The sequence below is a fragment of the Prionailurus viverrinus genome, chromosome A2, assembly GCF_022837055.1.
Source record: "Prionailurus viverrinus isolate Anna chromosome A2, UM_Priviv_1.0, whole genome shotgun sequence".
NCBI lineage: Eukaryota > Metazoa > Chordata > Mammalia > Carnivora > Felidae > Prionailurus > Prionailurus viverrinus.
The window spans coordinates 85430036-85454229 of record NC_062562.1 but is presented as its reverse complement, the minus strand read 5'-3'; the positions used below and the strand labels follow the sequence as shown (position 1 = coordinate 85454229).

At 36.8% G+C, this 24194-nt stretch overlaps 1 protein-coding gene across 1 annotated transcript in view; it reads left to right on the top strand.

Annotated features, from left to right (window-relative positions):
• SEMA3C (semaphorin 3C) overlaps positions 1-24194 on the top strand; it is a 176351-nt gene that overhangs the window by 116389 nt on the left and 35768 nt on the right. The window contains exon 12 of the mRNA XM_047850415.1: positions 8940-9162. Coding sequence (XP_047706371.1) covers positions 8940-9162 — 223 coding nt within the window. The remainder of the gene's footprint in view (positions 1-8939; positions 9163-24194) is intronic.

The window sequence follows — 24194 nt, the reverse complement described above, 5'->3', positions numbered from 1 at the left end:
CTTTGTCTCCTCTCTCTCTGCCCCTCTCCAGCTCATGCTCTGTCTCTGCCTCTCAAAAATAAATACACACACACACATATATATGTGTGTGTATATATGTGTATATATGCAATATATATGTGTAAATATATATATATATATATATATTTACTGACTTACTGATTCACTTATTGTAATTTTTCATGTTATGGGTTCTCAGATTTGGTATTTTACAAATATGGTATAGTATAGCACTCTCCACAAATTTTTCTAAGTACTATTGCTAATAAAATCTCTTTTAGATTTGAAGGCAACTGGATATGTTAGACATGGCAGAGATATTTTCCTAATTTTATTGTCATAAAGCCATAGTTTGGAAATTAACATTTTGGCGGCATCCTGAAAGAATTTTAATGCTTTTCACACAGCCCTTCCTAATATTAAGGAATGTTACCTATTTTAATAAAGGAATAACCATATGAGAATTAAGTTACAGATAAATCATATGTAGATCTTTCCATTGTAAGGGATATATTTAAAAATTATATGTTATATATTTCTCAAAGAAAGAAATAGTATGTATAAATAAACACGATGAAAGTGATATTCTAGTTCAGTAAAATATTTGTAAACTCTACAGTTTTGAGGTATACAGGTATATCCATGTTTTGTAATACCAGAAGTATTAAGGAGTACGTTGAAAACTAACCTTTCCAGCTGCAGACAGTGCACTGACCAATTGGAATTGAACTTTCTCCAGCACTACAACGATCACAGTCCTACTATTTATTTTTCATTTGGCGCATTATAATGCTTTATTGAATTCTAGAATATTGATTAGTTTTTGTTTCTATAAAATGTCACATGGTGAAACAATCAAGAGGAATATGATTTTCAATGGACTTTCATAGAGAATATAATTTTCTTATATTTTCAGTTTCATAGTATGGTTATAATTATAAAATAAGGTGGATGTGAGTAGAGAAGAATGATTTTATGGGAAATAATCAAAAGATGTTTGTTAGAATATTATTTCCTTAAAATGTTTCTTTTTCCTTTTTCCTTACTTATGAAGTTCCCTCTGCCAATATGCTTTTAGATATTCATCCTACATAACTATTGTTAATTGATAATTTATTTTTTGTGTTATTCTTAGAGTTTATTTGCAATGTATTATTCAGTCCTTTATTTTTTCATCATCTTAAATGTGTGGTTGATAGGAATAATTAACTTTTAATTAAAGATTATCATCATTGCTCCTTACCTTGAAACAATTAAATTTTGAAGAGCCACACTTAATCATGGCTGGGGATGAAGTCCTATTATACAATTCACAATCTATCCCCTTTTAAATGATCTCTCTTTGATGCCCATAGCTCAACAGAAAGTGGAAAAAGTACTTAATGATTTTGTTTAACACAAGGAAAATACCAACAGATGTATCAATCTCAGGGTATCTCAACTTGAGGTGGGTTGGGTAAGGAGCAAAGATTATACAACAGAAGGGGGAGCTGAACCACTTTCAAATTCCATTATAACTCATGGCTCTCGTTATTTCATTCAGTGCCCTTCATTCATTTCCAGGGGACTCACTGATAACCTATTCAGAGATAAATGTTAGTTTTGAGGATTACTTGCTATTTGAAGTTGACCAAGTCGTTGCTTCATCTTAATACAGAAAATTAACGGGAGGTTGTGATAGAATATGCTTCCATTAATTATTCTTTTTTGCAACACACATGTGGGATTAGTCAAGGAACGGGTGGTTTGTGAACTCAAAAAATTCTACTTTTCTCCAAGTATATCCTTAAGAGACATTTCTCAGATAAACCATTAAGATTGATAAAAGAGAGCCATGCTAATTGAATCAGGTCTGAGGCCCCAGAGCCTCAATGAGTTTGGGTTGGAGCTATTCTATATCCAGTTTACAGAACAGATTGTGTACACCTTGCCTCGTCTTAAGTAGGGATTCCCAGTAGTAACTTGAGATTAGCATGGTGAGAGTAGTTACAGTATGGAAATTGATGACTATTACAAGTGAGGGTTTTGTTTTGTTTTTCCTGAAGAAAAGCCACCTCTGTTCCCAACCCTTGTCAGACTTCACCGGAATGGCAGCTCAAAAGGACTCTCAGGAATCATAGTGAGAAAACCATTCATGTTGAATAGCGATTATTCTACATAAAATGTGGGAATAGATAAACCCTTTTATTGAAACAAAGTAAGCCAATGCTAAATTAGAAAATTCTGCTAACAGTCCCACTTTTCACTCTTTCCAAGCTGCTAAGAATAAGCATGTTTTTTCTGTTGTAAAGCAGTGTGGTATAAGCCAGGGCTTAGTAACACACATCTGGAGCTGACTCCGTGAAATAAAGGGAGTAGTCGGTACTTGAGACATATTTCTATAATGTGGTTTCTTACATCTGGTGTTGAGACCAGAGCAGCTCCCTTAAATAAAAAAATTGTCAGATGAGTGATCCTTAGGGAGTAAAAGAGGCAGGGTGGAGGAAGACCTCTGGAACTCCTTCTGGAAAAGCAAACCTCCCAGATTTAGTCCCTCCACCCTTCACTGAACAACACACCATGAAGTCTCAGCTGTGTGACTCAGAGTGGCCAGTGTCTGTCTCTTCCCTGGGCTTCCAGGGTTTAATATCCCACTGATGTAGCCAGAAGACCTACAGCCAAGTGACCCAAAGCATTCCCTCTCCTCTCGGGTTAAAAATGTTGCTTCTGAAGACCTCCCAATGAAGAATCAACTGTCATTGCTGTATTTAATTATCCTACACAGTAGTTCAGTTGCCAGGTCAACCTCATAAATACATGACTGAATTCTTAAAGAAATGACAGGGGCAGAAATTGTATACCCTCATTCTAATGTTCCTTGTAGGTGATTCTTTTAAAGCAGGGTGGATAGCTATGTTAGCAAACTGCCCCAACTAGCAAGCACAAGTCAGTGGGAAGAATCCTGCCAATTGTGTCATAATGTTTTTCCATAAGTGATTCAAGTTTGTGGAAGAAACAAGACACCTTTGGTATGTTGCAAAGGGCAGCCAAAGACTGCAGATTCTCTCTGTGGCTGAGCTAACATATTACATTATTCTGTTGCAACGTGTATAAAGCTTCTGTAGAAAATTGTTTTTGCTTATACTATCTTGTTAAGCAGAACCTAATAAAAGTGTTCTGTTTTAATATCTGTTTATAAGTGGACCAGAACCATCTGCTTTAATCATTATGCTTTACAGGTCTGGTACCTGGTGCAGCAAAAGAACACAGAAACTTCATGACCCACCTAGTTAGTGTTGGCAAGAAAAAAGAACTTTATTGCTGGCACTTGTGTTGATTCCATGCATCTTTTCATGGTTCTTACATTAGAAATACTTCTATTCTTCAAGGATGTTTAAAACACTGTGAAGAAAGTTTACAATAAAATAAAATACATAAGGCATATAGACATGAAAAATTCATTATATGTTGTTTCATATCATTATTCAAGACACATGAATAAAATAGACAATAAATATTATTGAAGTCCAGAGGACAGAAAGACTGCCATGGGACAGCCTTCTCTAGAGAAGGCATATAAACAATAAGAGACTGAGCTGGCCCTGAAGGCAGTTGGATTTGGATAATTTGGGTTAGGAAGGAAGGATGTTTCAGCTTACATTATAAGGCAAAGATAGAAATTAATAAGTCCTTCTAGAAGCTCTGTATGAGCTAATAGGACTGGAGCAGAGCAGTCTTGTCGGCAATGGAGGATAAATGCAAATAGAATGAGGACCAACTGGTGCATAAAAGTACAAGTCTTCAACTATGTAATTCTTTAGGCTTCAAATAAAGGGCCTAGACTACCAAGGGTTTCAGCAAGGGGATCACTTTCTCTCAGAATACAAGTTTCAGAGATCAATGCCAGAAACTAACCCAGATTCTGGAATGCCAAATGTCCATGTATTTATCCATATATCACTCATCTTTCAAGTGTTAGGTCAAGTTCCTCTTGACCATGTCAGTCTCTCCTTCTCTGGCTAGTTTTGCTTTTATTTTCCAGTCTTTAATCTCAACTCCTACCTCCTTCTTCTACTTTGTGCTCTATGACCCAGCAGTGCCTCAGGAATTATAGTTCCTTAAATATTCCAACATTTTTATCCTATCTTTAAACCTTTCACCAACCCTGAAACCCTTAAGTTCTCTAGTATTCTGAATTCATTTAAAAAATATTTGCTCTTAAACATATATGACAGCTGATCACAAACCAACATTTGTTATTTATTTTGTATGTCTTAAATTATTATTATAAGACTTAATTGTTATTTTGCTTTGAATATACCCATCTTCCTTACTAGAATACTTCTTTCTTTTTTTTTTTTTTTAATTTTTTTTCAACGTTTTTTTATTTATTTTTGGGACAGAGAGAGACAGAGCATGAACGGGGGAGGGGCAGAGAGAGAGGGAGACACAGAATCTGAAACAGGCTCCAGGCTCCGAGCCATCAGCCCAGAGCCTGACGTGGGGCTCGAACTCACGGACCGTGAGATCGTGACCTGGCTGAAGTCGGATGCTTAACCGACTGCGCCACCCAGGCGCCTCTAGAATACTTCTTTCTAGAAGATAATGGTAGCTTCTTATTCTTATGTCTCCTACTGGGCACATCAAAATGCTTTTTGAATAAAAAGTGAATAAAATCAGTCGGTTAAGTGTTGGACTCTTGATTTTGGCTCAGGTCATGATCTCTCAGTTCATGAGATTGAGCCCCATGTTGGGCTCCATGCTTATAGTGCAGAACCTGCTTGGGATTCCCTCTCTCCCTCTCCGTTTATGCCCCTCCCCCCCCAAATTAAAAATTTAAAGAATGTGTTCAAAGAATGGATATTCTATTCAATATATTAATATTGAAAACTAGGATCATGGGTGTGCTTTGTGAGGAGCATCAGAGGATGGAAGACATCAAGAATACCTAAAAATAGGAAGCAAATTAGGTGAGGATTACAATTGCTGATACGTCCTTAACATGGCATTGTTATTGTTCCCAGCATTTCACCCAGCACTTTAGTAATCAAAATACTTAAAATGTCTTTACTCAAAAAAGGAGTGCCTGTCACTGCTTGATAAACAGAATGCTAGAACTGGAGAAAAACAACTTGAAGTTTAACCCAAACTACTTAACGAAAATTTGCAGAGCTAAATCAGCTTTCTAAAGAGGGGGACACCAGCCTCATTTGTGGACAGAGGCTTTGTTTTATGGTAGTACGTGGATGTTATATTTATCTTGAGATTTTAGTACATATGCTTTCTCATATCACAAAGCAAGGGATAAGTTAGTTGCATCTTATTTGTATTTGGTAATGTTACACTGAGCAAACTTGCAAGTCCAGATACAGAATCTGCAAAGGGTCATCCATTTTTGTTCTTGTCACCATTGTTCTCACTCACCCTGTGTCTTATCTGTAAAGTTTGTGCCATGAATCAATGAAAAAATTAATTATTGTCAAAAAGAATTCTTTGGTAATTTCGAAAATAAAAGTCTACCAGGAAACACTTGTTTCTAAGCAAGAAGTTCATTGTGACTATAAAACAAAAGTCCCAGATAGGGGACATTTGAATGAATATAAAATAACTGATTAGAGTTGTGAGTTGATTTATTTGGGTTACTACAGTTTTGAGCACCTGAAACATAATTTTAACCTAATTTCAATTAAGTAAGGCCAAGAAACCAGACACTTCTAATTTAATCACCTTATCACACATGAAAATTGTTAACTGGAAATTATATAAATTGCTCAGTTATATATGCTAACTTTGGATCTTTCTGGAACCTACAAGTGAGAATGTTTGCAAATATTTAAAGAGACATCTCAGCTTAGCAAACCATAATTAGTGGTGTTTTATGAGGAACTGGAACTATTTGAATTGCCCGTGCATTTGGTCTTTCCATTTTTTCATTCAGTGAGCAATGTATTTCCCTTTTTCCACTTTGTGTGTGGAATGAGGGTAGAAAACACCCATAATTCTACGCTTTTCAGAAGTATGGAACATATGCATCAGTTTAGAATACCCTCAAATGAAATTCTTTGTCCTCATTTGGTCTTTTTTGTGGGCAATTTATAAACATGTATATTTAAATATAATGCTTTTTCCTAAAAGAAAAGCACATGAGCCCTGGATGAAAGTCTACTTAATGGGATTATGAACGGGGAGGCTTAGTTTTATTATTTGCCTCATTATCTCTCCTTACTGAAGTCATTTAATTGCTCCTTGTGCCTTTCTATAAAAAAAGAGCTGTATTTACTGGTCCTGTAAAAAGTTCTAGTAATGTTAACTGGTCAAAGTGAGTCAAAAAATTGCATTCAGTATGATAGAGTCTAAATGAGTGAAGCAACATTATAATTTGCTGAGAGTTTTTTGCAAATGTGAGTCTGCCCAAGGATGCTGGTCCAGAGGCACTAACGTTGTGGGAAAGTTGTTGCAAGGGTTTAACCTAGAGATCACCATGTTTTGGGAGACCCCTAAAGTTATTTTTTCTCTTTTTATATTGAATTAACATTAAAATTTTGGCAGATTTCACATAAAATTCCACATTTCTATCTTCTGTTGAAATCTGGCCACACCAGGATGTATTCCTGCATAGGAGCAATCAGCTAGAAATGAGTGTTCATTGCCACTCTTGAAAAGGTATAACTTGGGGCACCTGGGTGGCTCGGTCAGTTAAGCCTCCGACTTCGGCTCAGGTCATGATCTCACAGTCTGTGAGTTCGAGCCCTGCGTCGAGCTCTGTGCCGACAGCTCAGAGCCTGGAACCCACTTCCGATTCTGTGTCTCCCCTCTCTGTGCCCCTCCCCTGCTCATGCTCTGTCTCTCTCTGTCCCAAAAATAAATAAAAACATTAAATAAAAAAAATTTTTAAAAAAGAAAAGGTATAACTTTCCAGTATGTTACTGACCTATTCCATCCTACTGTTTGCCATAGATTTGCTATTGATCAGAAAGTTTGCTTTGTTGATTTCTTTTTACCTTGTACCTCTCTAAAGGGAATAAATGAAAACTAGAAAAGAAATGGTCTTTTTCAAGAAAATATGACTAAATATGTTTTTGTTTCTAAAAGTAGAAATATTGACAGGTATTTATTTAATAGGGTTACACAAATAATGTTTGTATGTGTTAAAGATTATACCAACAGCTTTGCTTGTATAACTTAACACTTGGATCCTTTTAGTGGATAAGTTTGAGTTCCAAGCTTCAGAAGCTCCCAGCCCGCCCCTGAGCTTGGCCTCAGATACCCTATAAATGGAATCTTCTCCCCAGAAGCCCTTGTCATGCGCTCTTTCCAGAACTGCTAAAGCTGTCCAGCAGTCCCTTTTCAGTTATTATTGCTGTCTAGCTGCCTCTTTGACCTTGATGCTCTGAATCTTTCCTCTCCTGGCCAGAACTGAAGCTCTTGTTTCATACAGCCCCTGCACCAAAATTGAATGCCAGATGTAATAGAGTAATTCTCTCAATAAACTGCTCTTTGTTGAATATCTACTCTTTATCAGCTGTGTTGTAGCTCTGAGAGTGAAACGATGAACAAAATATACCCAGTTCAGGTCAATACATACCTTACATTCCAGAGGGAGAAACAAACAATAGACATACAAACAACAAATATATAATATACAGTTAGGTAAGTAGAGCTGTGAAGAAAAATAAAGCTGGTTAAGGAGATAGAAAGTAGAGATGGAGATGGGGAACTATTTTTATATGTGTTACCTTTAAAGAAGTAACTTTTGAACTGAGAACTGAATGAGGTTCAGAATGGAGTTATAGGGAGAAGAGCGTTCCAAATGGGTATAGCCAGTGTCAAAGTTCTGGAGCGGGAGCGTGCTTGAGACTGAAGAAGAGCAAGAGGTACTTTGGGAATGGTAGGTAAAAGCCAGACATATAGGAGCTTAGAGACCATGTTAAGGGATTGGAATTTTATTCAAAGATTAATGGAAGTCATAGCAATCTTTTCTAGAAGGGAGTTATCAGTTCTCATTTTCCACATCCAATCCAAGTTCTGACTTCAGAGATCCCTCTCTGGGGAGGAAAGAATCATATGGAATAAAACTCTTGTATTGAATTCAATTCTGATTGAATCTGATAATGATAACCTATTTCAGCCAATGATAGTACTAGATTATATCCACAAGTGTGCCCCCCCACCCCTAACAACACTGTCACTGGCAAGAATAGGAATAGAAAAGTGACAGATGGGAAGGGTAAAAAGTTATATATAAAACGGCATCAACTGCTCTCCAAAAACAAATGGAGTAGGATAAGTGGACTTAGCCTTGTTCAAGTGGTCAAATTGTACACTTTTTTAATTCATTGGCTATAGATATTTGTATATATAGTCATGTTGTTTTCTCCTCAATGAGTAGCAAATATAATGGTTCATCTTACAGTTTTTTGACTTTACAATGATCCAGAAACAATACAAATTCAGCAGAAGCTGTAATTTGAATACTTAATTTTGATCTTTTCCCAGGCTAGTGATTTCTCCTCTCTGGATGCTGGGTAGAGCAGCGAGCCGCAACCCCCAATCTTGTGATCACAAAGGTCAACAACCCATACACTTACAGCCATTCTGTGTTTCACTCTTAGTTCAGTCAAAAAATTACATGAGCTATTCAACACTTTAGTATAAACAAGCTTTGTGTTACATGATTTTCTCTAATTGTAGGGTAATGTATGTGTTCTGAGCACGTTTAAGGTGAGCTCAGCTAAGCTATGATGTTTGGTAGGTTAAGTGTATCAAATGCATTTTTAAATTACAGTATTTTCAATTTATGATGGGTTTATCAGAATTTAAACCCATAATTGTAAGTCAAGGAGGATCTGTGCTTACAACAACTTGAGCTTCTAAATATTTTGAAAAGTGGAGGTCTTTTGGTTATTACTAAAAGGAAGTAACTATTTACTAATTTGGTTCTTTTTAAAATATTTTATTAGTGCCCAGGAGGAGCATTTACGCCCAATATGCGGACCACTAAGGAGTTCCCAGATGACGTTGTCACTTTTATTCGGAACCATCCTCTCATGTACAATTCTATCTACCCAATCCACAGAAGACCTCTGATTGTTCGTATAGGCACTGACTATAAGTACACAAAGATAGCTGTGGATCGAGTGAATGCTGCTGATGGTAGATACCACGTCCTGTTTCTCGGAACAGGTAAGTATTTGAGCTCAAACTATACTTTAATGTGTAGTCAAAGAGCATAATAGGTCAGGACCATAATATTGGAATCAGAGAGACTCCAATGGTATTTCTGTCTGATTATCACTGAGGTATTTAATGTCTCAATGCCTGTTACCACATCTGTAAAACGGAGTTAATAAAACAAATTACTGTATAGGGTTATTATGAGTAACTAGTGGAATAATATGTGTAAAGCACCTAGAAGAGTCCCTGGCACATACTATAGTGAAATATAATAATTATGAGCTGAATGAAAGTATGGGAAGACTTTTAACCATGGGTTAGTGTTTCTCTCAACTGAACCAAATTCTGCAACTTTTAAAAATTTTTTTAAATGTATTTATTTTGAGAGAGAGAGAGAGAGAGCACAACTGGAGGAGGAGAAGAAAGAGAGAGAGAGAGAGAGAGAGAGAGAGAGAGTCCCAAGCAGGCTCCACACTACCAGTGCAGAGCCCATTGGGGGACTCGAACCCATGAACTGCAAGACCACAACCTGGGCCAAAGTCAGATGCTTAACCAGCAGAGCCACCCAGGCGCCCCTGCAACTTTTTAACAAATACACGGAGTCATTTTCCAGTGATAATGATAATGGTAGATGGTTCTAGATAACATTTAAAGGTGAATTTAATAACAAATAAAGATAGTTTTTTTTAAATGGTAGTATTTTAATATGTATTTTAATGGTAGTATTTTAATACATTCACAATTGTAGTTTGCCAATTTACTTTAATTGACTAGTTGAGTGAAAAATACTCTTGTTTGTAGACCTACACGAATGTGGAATGGCTGACCTTGTAGCAGGAGTTCTCAAAATGTGGTCCGCAGACCAACAAAATCAGTATAACCCAAGAACTTGTTAGAAATACAGTTTCAGGCTCTAGTCCAAGAACTCTAGGGATAAGACCCAGCGTCTGTGTTTTAACAAGCCCTCCAGGTAACTTGATATACACTAAACTTTGAGAACCACTACTCTAGAGAAAAAAACTAGTTTGACAGGCAGTAATTAACATCTTTCAAACATTCCTGACTACCTTGCAGGAAGTGATGAAATCTCTTTACCTACAATATCAGAGCTACTTCATGAAATTAGGTAATTTCTCTACTAGTTTCAGAAATAGATCTCAAATGTGTCTGTAAACCTGATTTATAAGATGTGCTGTGGTGCGGGGGTGCCTGGGTAGCTCAGTCTGTTAAGTATACAACTGTTGATTTTAGCTCAGGTCATGACTCATGGTTTGTCAATTTAAGCCCTGTGTCAGACTCTGTGCTGACAGCATGGAGTCTGCTTGGGATTCTCTGTCTCTCCCTTTTTCTCTGCCCCTCCTCTGCTCTCTTTCTCTCTCTTTCTCAAAAATAAATAACTAAACATTTTTTTAAAAAAACAGATATGCAGTTGTGCAATATGTATTCTGAGCTTTCAGGCTTCAATCAGTTTAAGATGTGGATATTTTTTCTTGGCTAAATAATACTTTCAAAGTGTGCCTTTCTTATGAAGTTCTTATTTTGTTCTTACACTTAAAACCCAGATCTGAATCTTTTAGTCTCATGTAATTTCAGTTTGTATTGGTCTGAGGGCAAGAATCTGCTGATTGTACATGTACTATTTGGCATCCTGCTTCACACCTGGACGTATCTGTGTTTTTACTGATCCTCGCTTTGCTTGCCCTGAGAAATAATCCTTCCTTCCCAGAAGAATCATTCTTCAGTGTTCTCAATTTTATCCTTTCCTGCTATCTCCAGGACCTTTCTTTATCACTTATTTTCTTATTCGCTTTATTTGTTCATTTCATTCTCTACTATATCTTTGGCTTGGAAACCTTACACCAGGATACAAAACTAGACAACACCTCCACCTGTTGCCATCCCTGCTGTTCTGCCGATTTTGCCGAGGTGTTCAGTGTCCTCATAAGAAAATCCAATGACCTTAAACCAATGAAGTGCTTCCCTTTTCTCTTCGCATCACGTGGTATTGCAGAATCTCTCTTTACCTGCTGCTTCGGCCACAAGTAATATACCTCCCCTCTTTCCCTGGCAGTTCTGTTTCCTTCATTAGCCTAGCTTCCTCCAGCTGGTGAGCATAGGTATTCCCGAAGGCTCTGTCCACAGTCCTCTTCTTTTTACATATTCTTTGGCAATCTCATTTATTCATGTGCTTTTAATTTTCCATTATGTACAAACAAATCCCAAATGTATATCTCTAGTCATTGCCATTTCCAGAGCTCAATATTTGCATTTACATCTTTTTTTTAAATTTTTTTTAATGTTTTATTTATTTTTGAGACAGAGAGAGACAGAGCATTAACGGGGGAGGGTCAGAGAGAGAGGGAGACACAGAATCTGAAGCAGGCTCCAGGCTCTGAGCTGTCAGCACAGAGCCCGAAGTGGGGCTCGAACTCACGGACTGTGAGATCATGACCTGAGCCGAAGTCGGACGCTTAACCTACTGAGCCACCCAGGCACCCCATCTTATTTTTTTTTGTATTTTATTTTATTATTATATTTTAATTTTTTTTAAGTCTTTAATTCCAGTTAGTTAACATGCAGTGTTAAAGTTTCAGGTGTACAATATAGGGATTCAGCACCTCCATTCATCACCCTGTACTCATCACAGCAAGTACACTCATTAAGCCCCATCACCTATTTCACCCATCCCCTCGCTCACCTCCCCTCTGGTAACCATAAGATTGTTTTCTATAATTAAAATTCTGTTTCTTGCTTTGACTCTGTCTCTAGTTTTCTTTGCTTTTTTTGTTTTGTTTCTTAAAGTCCACATATGAGTGAAGTCATATGGTATTCATCTTTCTCAGTCTGACTTATTTTGTTTAGCATTATACTCTCTAGCTCCACATTGTTGCAAATAGCAAAGTGTGATTCTTTTTTATAGCTGAGTAATATTCCATTGTGTGTGTGTGTGTGTGTGTGTGTGTGTGTGTGTGTATCCAAATCCATTCATCACTTGATAGACACTTGGGCTGCTTCCATATCTTGGCTATTGCAAATAATGCTGCTATAAACATAGGGGTGCATGTATCTTTTTGAATTAGTGTTTTTGTATTCTTTAGGTAAATATCCTGTAGTGCAATTGCTGGCTCATAGGGTAGTTCTATTTTCAAATTTTTGAGGAAACTCCACACCGTTTTCTGCCAGTTTACATTCTCACCAATAGTGCATCGCATGTTCCTTTATTTCCACATCCCCACCAACACCTGTGTTGTTGATTTACATCTTACTTTTAGAGAACACAGATTGTATAACTCCTTAACATTTCAAACATCATGCTTCAAACTCAACTTATCCACTCCTAAGACTCTCAAACTCTCAGACTCTTAATCAAGTCTCCCATATTTGTATTCTTACCACACATTCCTTTCAAGGTTCTGTTTGTCCCTGATATGTAATCTCTCTAGGCATATCACAGTGCCTGGTAAGCTCAATAAATATTTGTCAAGATGAATTGAATATCATGACTATATACATTGCTACTCATATAATGAAGTGAATTCATAACTATTTGCAAAAGTTATTCTTCATTTGCATATAAGCTGTGTTCTCCAAAGATGTAACCTCCATGTGGAGGACTTTGAAGAGTTGCTTTTAGCCTTGGCTCAATCATCTAACATGGAGTTTGCATTTAAAAAAAAATTCCTGAGTGAAGTGGTAAATTTTAGAGTCCTTCTTCTCCCTAATATCTTATATCACTCATAAAAAATGTTTTCTTTTTTTTTTTCTTTTGGAACTTGTGTTAAAAGTGGACTCTGATGTCACAGTTGGGTTGTTTTCTCATGAAAGTCTGCATAAAATATGTAGATTTAATGGATGGAATTTTCAAGTCTTTATAAACTGTGTAGCAGTTTATTCAGATAGAAGGCAGTAAAAAACATACTTTTGCACAAATTCTTTGGCTTTCCTTACTACATAAGTATCTGGCACTTTTACATAGACTTTTTATGTCGGTGTTTAAACATTTGTGTCATTTTGAAAAACAGTGTTTAGGGATATGTTTTTAATTGTACTGAGACGCTTCCCTAATGATTCCTTACGAAGCCACAAGAGTCTCTGAAAGACTCTCCTCCAACAGGAGAGTACATGCTATGACAGTACCTCTGCGGACAGCATCTTTCTGAAGAGATGATAACTCACTTAACCATTGGATCTTGTCCCCATAGTCCTATCAATCTGCACTGTAATTTAGAAGCAGTGATTCCAATTTACCTGAAACTCTAACAGCCAGTATATTGGTATAGAAATATTTGTTGCCCAGGTAGTTTTTGGATCGCTGGCAAAACTTCTTCAAAAGAGGCCTCAGTGCTTGTTTGCTACTAAAAGTGAACAGAATAACCTTTTCTGAAATGGAATTTGGGAGAATTACAGGTCACTGCTCCCAAGGATTTCTTACCTTGTGTATCTAAATATCTTAGGAAGGAGATAAGATGTCATGGTGTTGCCAAATCCCTAATTACCAGAGAGCTTTTCAGCTGTTATAAGTAAATAATAATGTTGCAAATACTGCCAGAGGCAAGCTTCTCTCGTGGCTTCGTTTTCTCTTTACCGTTATGGAAAATTCAGAGGAATTCAATGAAGACATTAGCTGTCAAAGAAGATGCCATTAAAAAAAAAAAAACTTTAAACTTACATGACAGTTAATTGGAATGAAAATAGGATATTATGTAACTATATTCACTTTGAATATTGTGAATGATTTTGTAACTCCCAGAATCTCCATGGTAGTTATGTGGGTCCAATACCTGGTAAGAGTTACAATTAGCCCCTTATAGTGTACTATACTGGCTGAGTTTGAGAGGCTGATAATCTTACTCTCCACTCGCCTGGAACTACTTCATTATATTTTGTGGATTGTCAGATTCAAAGACAGACAGACAGACAGATAGATAAAATAATAACTGAAAGAAAGAGAGGGAGGGAGACAAAAAGAGAAGGAAGGAAGGAAGGAAGGAAGGAAGGAGAGGGGAGGAAGGAAAGAGGGAGGGAGGAAGGAAGGAAGGAAGGGAGGGAGGGAGAGAGGGAGAGAAGGAAGGAAGAAACGAAGGAAGGAAGGGAGGGAGGGAGGGAGGGAGGGGTGGAGGGAGGGAGGGAGGGGTGGAGGGAAGGAGGAAGGGGGGGAGGGAGGGAGGGAAGGAAGGAAGGAAGGAAGGAAGGAAGGAAGGAGGGAAGGAAGGGAAGGAGGGAGGGAGGGGGAGGGAGAAAGAAAGAAAGAAAGAAAGAAAGAAAGAAAGAAAGAAAGAAAGAATTTGAGCTTTGTCTACTCATCTTTTATTTCTTACAGTTTGCATTGTCAATGTCTAGCCTAGGGTTCAGCAAACTACAACCTAGACCAAATCTGACCCACTGCATGTATGGTACATAAGCTAAGAATGTTGTTTTACATTTTTAAATGTTTGAAACAAAATAAGAAGAATATTTCATGGGCACTGAAAATGACAAAATTTGTCACGTACATGAATAAAATTTTATTAGAATACAGCCACAGTCATTCCTTTACATTTTGTCTGTGGCTGCTTTTGTGCTACAATGGCAGAGTTGAGTAGTTGCCACAGAGACTGTTTAGCTCACAGAGCCTAAAATATTTGTTATTTGGCCTTTTAGAGAACAAGTTTGTTGACCTTGTTTTGTCTGATAGTTGGATAATTTTAGAAAAATTAAGACTTCTTAAAGGAGCTATTTTCTAATATGTAGATATAATACAGGAATTCATAATGTTGCCCAAAATAAATATTTCTCCTTTTATCTTGAGTAAAAAATATGCTGCTGTTCTATTAAAACTTAAACTAGAAACTAAGTTTCCTTTTGTTCCCATTCATTCCTGCTGCTACTCCTCTAAAAAAGATCTCATGTTGAAAAAAATGTATCTTAAAATCACGTTTTGTTTTATTTGGTGGTATTTGTTGGTGTTTTGTAGCATCTTTGTTTTGTTCTGGTTTGTTGTTTTGTTTTGTTTTGTTTTGTGCTCTGTATTAGTTCTTAGTATTAGTGATGTGGGTATTTTTATGATCTTTACCTGCTCCCAACCCCCCCACCCCCGCCACCTTTTCCTTAATCTTTAAGAAAGGCTGTAAAACAGCCGGCAAGGGCTCTCATAGGATTAACATTTCTATTTTAACTTTGCCACCTACTGCTTACATCCAGGCCATTTGTTCAAAGCTGACTATATTGCACAAGTGAAGACATTTTTGCCTGTTTTCTTTTTGGAGTTATGAAAATATCTAAATGTCTGGGTCAAGTTCAGATACGTTCGATCAAATTTGTATTTTTAGCACTCTATATGAATCAGAATGACATGTGGTTTCTGATGAAAGCACAATAGTTTCTTGTGAATGGATGTTAGTAGTTTAGGATGATTTAATGCCATTATGATTTTTAAATGTAAGGTCGATACATGTGGTGTGCCGCCAAAATTCTTATATACTGTGTACTGTTTCATGCTTCTTATTAGCTTCCGTTTCACTGGATGAGTACTAAGTTGGAATGTTGGCTCCAGCAAGTCCTTTGAAAGCGTGGAGTTTTGAAGTGCGTGCCACATATGTGACTAAAGTCTTAATACGTTTGCCTTGCAGCATTACAGGATAACTACCTTCATAGGAATGAACCGGTTTTGGCAGTCCTGTCTCTTGGAATGGCACACTTAATGAACCACAGAGCCAGACATTTTGATTTTTAAAGAACTCCCTAAAATACTCCATGTAAAATTTGATAGCTAGAGCTGTGCTTTTGAGCTCAGAAAAGACTCCCATCAGTTGGAAGCTGGGCACGAATGTCACTCTGAGGATAATGTCTAGACTTCCCTTTTGCTTAGGAGTGAGGAACAAATCCCTTTATAAGTCACTGGATTTTAATAACATTGTGGTTCACTGCTTTCCAAAGCAGAACCTGGAAACTTCTGAGAATTTACCAAGGATTCTACTGGGATTTTCACAGCAGGAAAAACTAATGGAACACAGTGGAATGATGGCTGAATTGACAGGAGAAGATGATAAATCACGGTGTGATGATTGCTTGATCATGTAGAAGAGTAGCAAAAAGGGAATATGTAAGGAGAGGGAGGAAAAAAAGGAAGGTAGCCCATACAGTGATTGCTAATCCAGAAATAAATGTTCTCATTTAAATGATGCCTCCAAAAGACAGCTTCTTGAAAACATATATGGCTAATTGCTGAAAAACTTTTATTGCAAAAACCAGAATTTTGTTTTTCTTCAAGACACTCTTCAAGATATATTTTTTTAAGACAGCATACAATCTCACATAGTGATTATATAAATTTTAGTGTTCTTAATTTTCCTGAATAACCCATTTATTTATTTAGTGTTCCACTTATTATGCAAATAAGTATACTTTTTTCTGAAATCTTTTATTACTATTATAATGATGCTAATTAAATTTATTCATAATACATACCTTTTGTTTAGAATCTCATCCAACCCTTATCACTACTCTGTGAGAAAATGTGAGAATGCAGACGCCATGGGGGGCAAGGATATTTGTCTGATTTATTCATTGTTGTATCTTCAGTACTTAGAATAGTGCATCACTCAAAGTTGCCCCTCAATAGATATAAATGAATGAATGAATGAATGAATGAGCTGTACTTATCCTCCATCATGTTTGGATGGAAGCTCAGGTGAGTTAACATCACATAGATATTTGGTATATGATACAACTAAAATTTAAACTCTTGCTGGCTGATTTCATATCCTGAGCATTTATTCTCTTCAAGTTACTACCTCGTTTGCCAACACCATTTTATATTATTTATGTTTTACTTATGAAGTTCAGGTAATTTAACTTATTCTTTCTCATTTTACAATGAATTTAATATTTCATCCACAAATGTCAAGATGATACTATTCATGAGCTGACATGTAGCATTAGCATCAGCATTGTTTTGTTTGAGCACATCACTCACTTTTGCCTATCCACATATTGTCACCGAGTCTTACATGTGAACAAGACACATCTTAAGAGGTGACAGAAGACTTGGAACAGACCGGAATTGTGTGTGAATTAACTCAGCTGGAATTTAAACTGTGAATCTGAATCACTTCTTGGCCTTTTGGCTAAGATCAAGCGTAAACTGTGAATCTGATATATTTTTATGTAAGTAACCATATATTTAAGAATGAAGGAGGTTATATTTTGGGGGGGGGAGAGGAGAGGTTGCAAAAATGGAGTAGGTCTTCACCTTAATTTTTGATGTATCACTAAAATCTTTGTTCATTTCAATTTTTTTAAGTGGGGCTTATATCTGTCTTCAGTATGTCTTACATACTCACCAAAACACATGTAGATCTCTTTGGCATGCTTCTGTTACTTAATTAAAATGGGTTGTGCATACTCAATTGATATATTTGGAGAATTTCAGAATATCACACACAGAGACAGTGTCTCTCAGCAGGAAAGATGCCGATGGTTTGCTCTGTAACATTGACTCTTTTACCATTTAGTCACTGATGTTTTCCTAGGTGACTTGAAAACCACTACAGCCAAATCTCATCCCTGTATGTTGCCTTCATTTAACTCTTTACTCATATATGAATGTAAGTCCATTTTCTAGCTAAAGACGATCTAAAATCTTTCATCTGTGTGTTAAGAAGAGATAACCACACTACGTTTTTTGTTCTTGATGTGCTGCCAAGTTTCTCTGAGGCAGCTTTAGCAGCTTTTGTCCCTGGGAGAAGAATTCACAGCCTTACACTCAGCATGGCCAAGCCTTCTCTATGTGATTACCCAAAGGAGGTCTATAGCTAGCTCTTAGTTGTGGGGTGGTTTCTGTAGAAAGTCAGCTTTTAAAGTTGTTGTTGTTGTTGTTGTTGTCGTTTATTGAACAACAAATTCAAATTTTGTAGAAAATGGAAGGAAGTGTTTCATTTTAGAATATGAAGTATAGTGTAAATTGGAACAAAAAGATGTGAAACTTGATTTTCTGAGGTGAATCTGTGGTATTAAAGTCAAATATGTTTTACTTAGTTGTATGCTTATTTTTCTCTTTCACTGATGTGTCAGGTAGACTAATAGCCCCCCAAAGGTTACATCGTAGTATCTGGAATGTGTGCATATGTTACCTTACGTGGCAGAAGAGACTTTGCAGATAGGATTAATGTTTCAGACCTTGAGATGAAGAGATTTTCCTGAATTGTCTGGGTGTACTCCATCTAATCACATGACTTCACAAAAGTAGAGGACCTTTCCTGGCTATCATTAGGGGGGGAGATATGACAAAGGAAGACGTGTTAGAGAGATGTGATCCTTCTGGCCTTGAAGGTGGAGGAAGGGGGTCCATGTGCCAAGGAATTTGGATGAGCCCTAGAAGCTGAAAATGCAAGAAAGTGGATTATCCTTAGACTATCCAGAGAGGCATGCAATTTTCCTGACACCTTGATGTTAGCCCAGTGAGACCCATGTTAGACTTCTAGTCTACAGAGCTATAAGGTAATAAATATAGTGTTGTTTTAAGATCAGAATTGGTGCTAATTAGTTATAGCAGCAACAGGAAACTACTATAACTTGGTTTTGAATTCTAGCTTTGTTGAAAGACTACAATAAAACTATTTGAGGGGCCCCTGGGTTTCTCAGTCTGTTGAGTGTCCCACTCTTCTTGATTTCAGCTCAGGTCATGATCTCAGGGTTGTGGGATTGAGCCCCACATTGGGCTCCACGCTGAGCATGGAGCCTGCTTATGCTTCTCTCTCTCACCCCCTGCCCCTCTCCCCAATTCACTCTCTCAAATAAATAAATAAATAAATAAATAAAATCTATTTGATGTTTCCCTTAAGAATTCCTGAAAAAAATAATCAATCTGATGTTTTAAAACTCTGTCCAAGCCTTTGCTGATTAATGCAAAATGATAATATGTTTTGTTCTATAGCTGCTTTTCAACCAGTACAGAACAACATAGTAATACATCACAAGGATATTATTTATTCACTCATTAGAATTTATTGAGTCTATTGCATGCCAAGGCTTATGACATATAAGGAAAAATAGCAATAACACTTACCTTGAAGGAGCTCAGGCCAGTGGAGGAGACAATTCAATCCAATTCAGTAAATATTATTGGACACCTGTTATGTGGCAGGCACTCTCACAGGTGCTTGTTATGTACCAGTGAACCAAAGAGGCTAAGATCTCTGCCCTTGTGGAGCTTACATTCTACTGGAAATAAAATTAACCACAATAAACAAATTATATAACCTGTTTAAAGTTGATCATTGCTATGAAACACACACACACACACACACACACACACACACACACACACACCTGGGGAAAGGAGATTCGTGGTCCGAGTTTGTCTCATTGAGAGGTTAGAGTTGAGTAAAGACTTGAAAAAAATAAGAGAATTAGCCAAAGGAACATCTAGGGAAAGAGCACTGTAAACCCTTCATAGACAGCATTGTGTTAAGATCTATAATGTAAGGATCTGTAGAGTTCAGGAAGGAAGTGGCTGCCTGATACAAGCCTGATACATTTGAGAAAGTTTTCTATTGCTGCATATCAAATCATCACAAGATTACTGGCTTAAAACTACACACGTTTGTTATTTCAGTTTTTGTAGATGAATCCTTAGCTGGACTCTCTGCTCAAGGTGTCACAAAGCTGCAAAGTGTAAGCCAGGCTGCATCACTTTCTGGAGTTCAAGGTGTCTTCCCAACTCACATGAGGTTTGAAAAAATTAAATTCTTTAATTTTGATACAGAAATGAGGCCACACTGCCACATGGATCTTTTTATCAGTCATTCAAGTCATGGTTATTTGCTGCTTCAAAATTAACAGAGTCTCTGCCTTCATTTGGCCAAAATTGGGTTCCATATACTGTGGCATAGTCATGGAATTGGCATGCTATCAACTTAGCATTATTCTGTCAGTTAGAAGCAAGTCACACATTCCACCTGTACTCTGCGGGAGAGGATACACAAAGGCATGACTCCTCAGAGGTCACCTTGGAGTGGTTCAGCCACTGCCTATATACATTTTAGATAGATCACTTCGGCAATGATGTGGAGCATACGTTACAGGCAGAAAAAGAAAGCCAGTCAGGAGACTTTTGTTTAGTATAGGAAAGAAAGGATGAGAGCCTAAATTAAGACAGATGTCAGAAGTTGGAAGTTGAGAGGGATTACTGGGTTCAAGAGATATTTTGGAAGAGGTAAGGACTTTATGATAACAAATTGATTTGGGAAAGGTGGAAGGGTGAACACTGTGTTTAGAATGTTTTGTAGATTTGTAGCTTGGCAATAGGTGGAAAGAAGTCTCACTCACTGTTCAAGGGCATATAGAGTCAGCAAGCAGATTTGGAGAGTAATGAATTCCTTTTTGAATGGCACACATACACTTTCCTATGACCTGGTTATGTATCAGAGACTGAGTTTATCACCAAAATACATTATCTTAACAGAATCTCATAGTGATCCTATGAGTTAGAATCAGTATCCTCATTTTGCAGTTGTGTAAACTGAAGCTTTGAGAGGTTAAATGGCTTTCTTAGGGTGTGAAGCTATTAGGAGCAGTAATTAAATTCAAAAACATGCTTGCTCCACATTGAGTTAAACATTTGGGGGATCATCCAGATGAATAAGTCAGAGAGTGTTGTTGTAGATACACTTCAGCAGAGAGGGCTGTGCTAGAGATATAGATACGGAAGTCAATAGTGATGTAGGTGTTAGCTGAATCCATGACAATCCTTGAGGCCACCCTAGGAGACGGTGCAGATAAAAATTTAACTCTGGGGTGCTCATTGAAGGGTACGAAAATAAAGAATATTTACCAAAGAAATGGAGAAGGAGCAATTATGAAAGTAACAGAAGAGGAGGAAGTAATATCATGGTCTCCTGGATCAAAGACAGCAACAGGTGGGAAAGAAGCAGTGGTCAAGAGCATCAGATGTGGCACAGCTGTGTCTGAGTGACCTTGTAATATGCTCCTTTCCTCATTACCCTGTCTCCTTTTGTACCAGCAAGATTTGAGAGGGGGATTGCCATTCCAGTGAAAAGAATGAGATGTGAACAGAAGGAAGTAGGAGGAGGTCAACAAGGGCAAGTAAATGCTAGGTTGAGAGATGACCAAATAAAGAAGGGAAAGCTCTTTTCTGTACCCAAGCACCCAGAAACATAGGTAGATGCTCCAGGCCATGGAGCATCCAATATGCACTTTAAGCTCTGACAACGAATACCCAACAGCCTATCTTATGATAAAAATGGTGCAGGAAAACAAGTTAATTAGTGACCATAAAATTTATTAATCACAGATGAGTGATTCTTTCCCCGGATGTTGGAAGGTTAAATAGAAAGAGTTAGCCCCAATTTTGAATCTTTGCAAATTTAGTTGTTGCATACTGTGTAGGATTAGTTACACCCTACAGAGAATGTACATCTGCATTATTCAAAGTAAGTTTATTTATTTTAAATTAAATTGAAATAATTATTCATGATATAATGCAATGATGATACTAAAATATGATCTATATGTTTTAGTAGTTTACAACACCCTAAAACATTAATTTTAGTGATTTCTGAGACCCTATTTGAGTGCTCTTTAGTTGTATCACTAGGAAACTGTAATAATGCATATGTAGATGAATTATCACATAGTCTCATGCTAAATTAATTTTTTTCTAATCCTCACAGAGAAAATTAGCTTCCAGAACCAGAACAAACAAGCATATTATGTTATAAACTATTATAAAATTTATAAATTTTATTATTTCTTATAGAATTGCTGATTTAATAAAATTGTTGGCATTAAGATTTCTCGTTCAACTGTTCTCCAGAAGACTACTTTTTAATTAACTTATCTAAATAAAAAACTCTTGAGTTTTTACACAGCAGTAATGGATATAAGTACGTGTGTGCTTACCTGTGATATTCTAGATCTACATATGGCAACGTGAAATGGCGAATTAAAATTTCCAGAGATCTTCATCATAGTGGCCAATTCTAATTTTGGTTGGGATTTTTCCCAAACCTTGTTAAATATAGACCAGCTTGTTAGAATAAGTATAATAAGTTATCCTTGGATGAATTCTAGACTAAGAATTAGAGAACATAACTTTGACTTCAGAGGACATAGGTTTAAATCCTGCCCTCTATTACTTGTCAGTATTATGACCTTTGCAAATTATGTAACACCTCTAAGCTTACTTTTTTAGTTATACCTACTTTATGAACTTATTTCAAAGATTGAATGAGATGATATCTGTAAAACCCTGAATGTACTCCCTAGATGTTAGTAAGTATTCAGCAGGTACATGTATACTTGTATCTACATAATATATATTTATTAAAAATCAATCATATATATCTAAAAATATAAATACATATAAGTATGTATCTACATACATAAATATTCTGAATTCCTATCATGAATCCTGATACTACTATTCTACTCACTAGGCATAGCAGTGAACAAAATACACAAATGCCTCTTGTTTTATCGAGTAAATATCCTTGTGGGAGGAAACAGGAAATCAGTAATGTCTGTATAATTATTTTCAGTATTACTTAAATTTGTGTACCCTATTTTAGAAAAAGAGGAGAGAGAAACTGCAGATGTTGGGTGAATCGGCTGGCGGTGTAGGAGGCATTTATTTCTTTTGTCTGGAAATAATAGATAAAAATAAAACATTGATATATAAGAATAGTAAATAATGTTATGTAACAAAGAGTGGGAATAAAGAAGGAAAATTTCAGACCACAGAGAGTAAAATCGGTTATATTCTCCATAGACTTTACAAGGAAGGTTCACATAGGCTCTCTCCTTTGATCGTGCACAGCCTTGTCAGGGGTGTAAGGTCTGTCCACATTTTACAGAGAAAGTTTATCCCAATTGGAAGTGTAAAACCAGAATGGATACAGTGAATATAGAGGACACTATTGTAGGTTAGAGGATGTAGGTGTATTTTCTTTTTCAGGAGTGGTGTAGGAACCGCCATTAACTAGGCTGTTAAGAACAATGTTTACCTACTGGTGAGATCTAACTGCGAAAAGAACCATCAGAGAGCATAGTGGCTCAGAGAGACTCAGTGGTCAGCCTGTGAGGGAACAGCACTAATTGGTTGTATCCCTTCCAGTGTAAATGCTATTAGGTGATCTCAGTAGCAGTGTCCTGAATTAGAGTAGCTCCAGTAGGTCTGCTTTTGAATATTTACATTCTACTTTATCATTTTAGTAATAACTAGAACATAATTTCAGTCTATAGCTTTACTTAATTATAGCTTTTAAATTATTTTTCAATTGCTCAATTTTCACATGCTTATTTTTTAATCAAGTTGATGAATAAAAAAGGAAAAAAGAAAGAACAAGCCATCCTCATTTATATTTCCTATTTGAAACCAAATATATTTTGGCCTTCAGAAGTATTTGAATAGAAAAAGGTGAGGAGGTGCCTGGGTGGCTCAGTCAGTTAAGCATCCGATTCTTGGTTTTGGCTCAGGTCATGATCTCACAGTTAGTGAGTTTGAGCCCCACATCAGGCTCTGTGCTACCAGTGCAGAATCCCTGCTTGGGATTCTCTCTCTCCTCTCTCTCTCCCCTATTCATTCTTTCTCTCTTCTCTCTCCCCCCCCCCCAAAATAAAATAAACTTTAAGAAAAAAAGGTGATTGTGTATATATATTAGGTAAAATGGCTTGCAGAACCTTGGACCACACCCCATAAAGTACATAGTACTATTTCTGCATTGAGACATAGAAATCTTGAAACCAAATGCAATAAATAAAAAAACATAAATAGCCGGAAGTGCAGGTCAGATTTTGTGATCAAATTAGTTCAAATCAGTACAGATTTTAACACCAAAGGAATTTAAAACAAACAAAACAAAACAAAACAAAACAAAACAAAAAACTTTTGAAAATTAGACTTGCAGAAAAAAGATAACGGGCCTACCTTTGTAGCAACGTGGATGGAATAAGCCATACAGAGAAAGACAGATACCATATGTTTTCACTCTTATGTGTACCCTGAGAAACTTAACAGAAACCCATGGGGGAGGGGAAGGAAA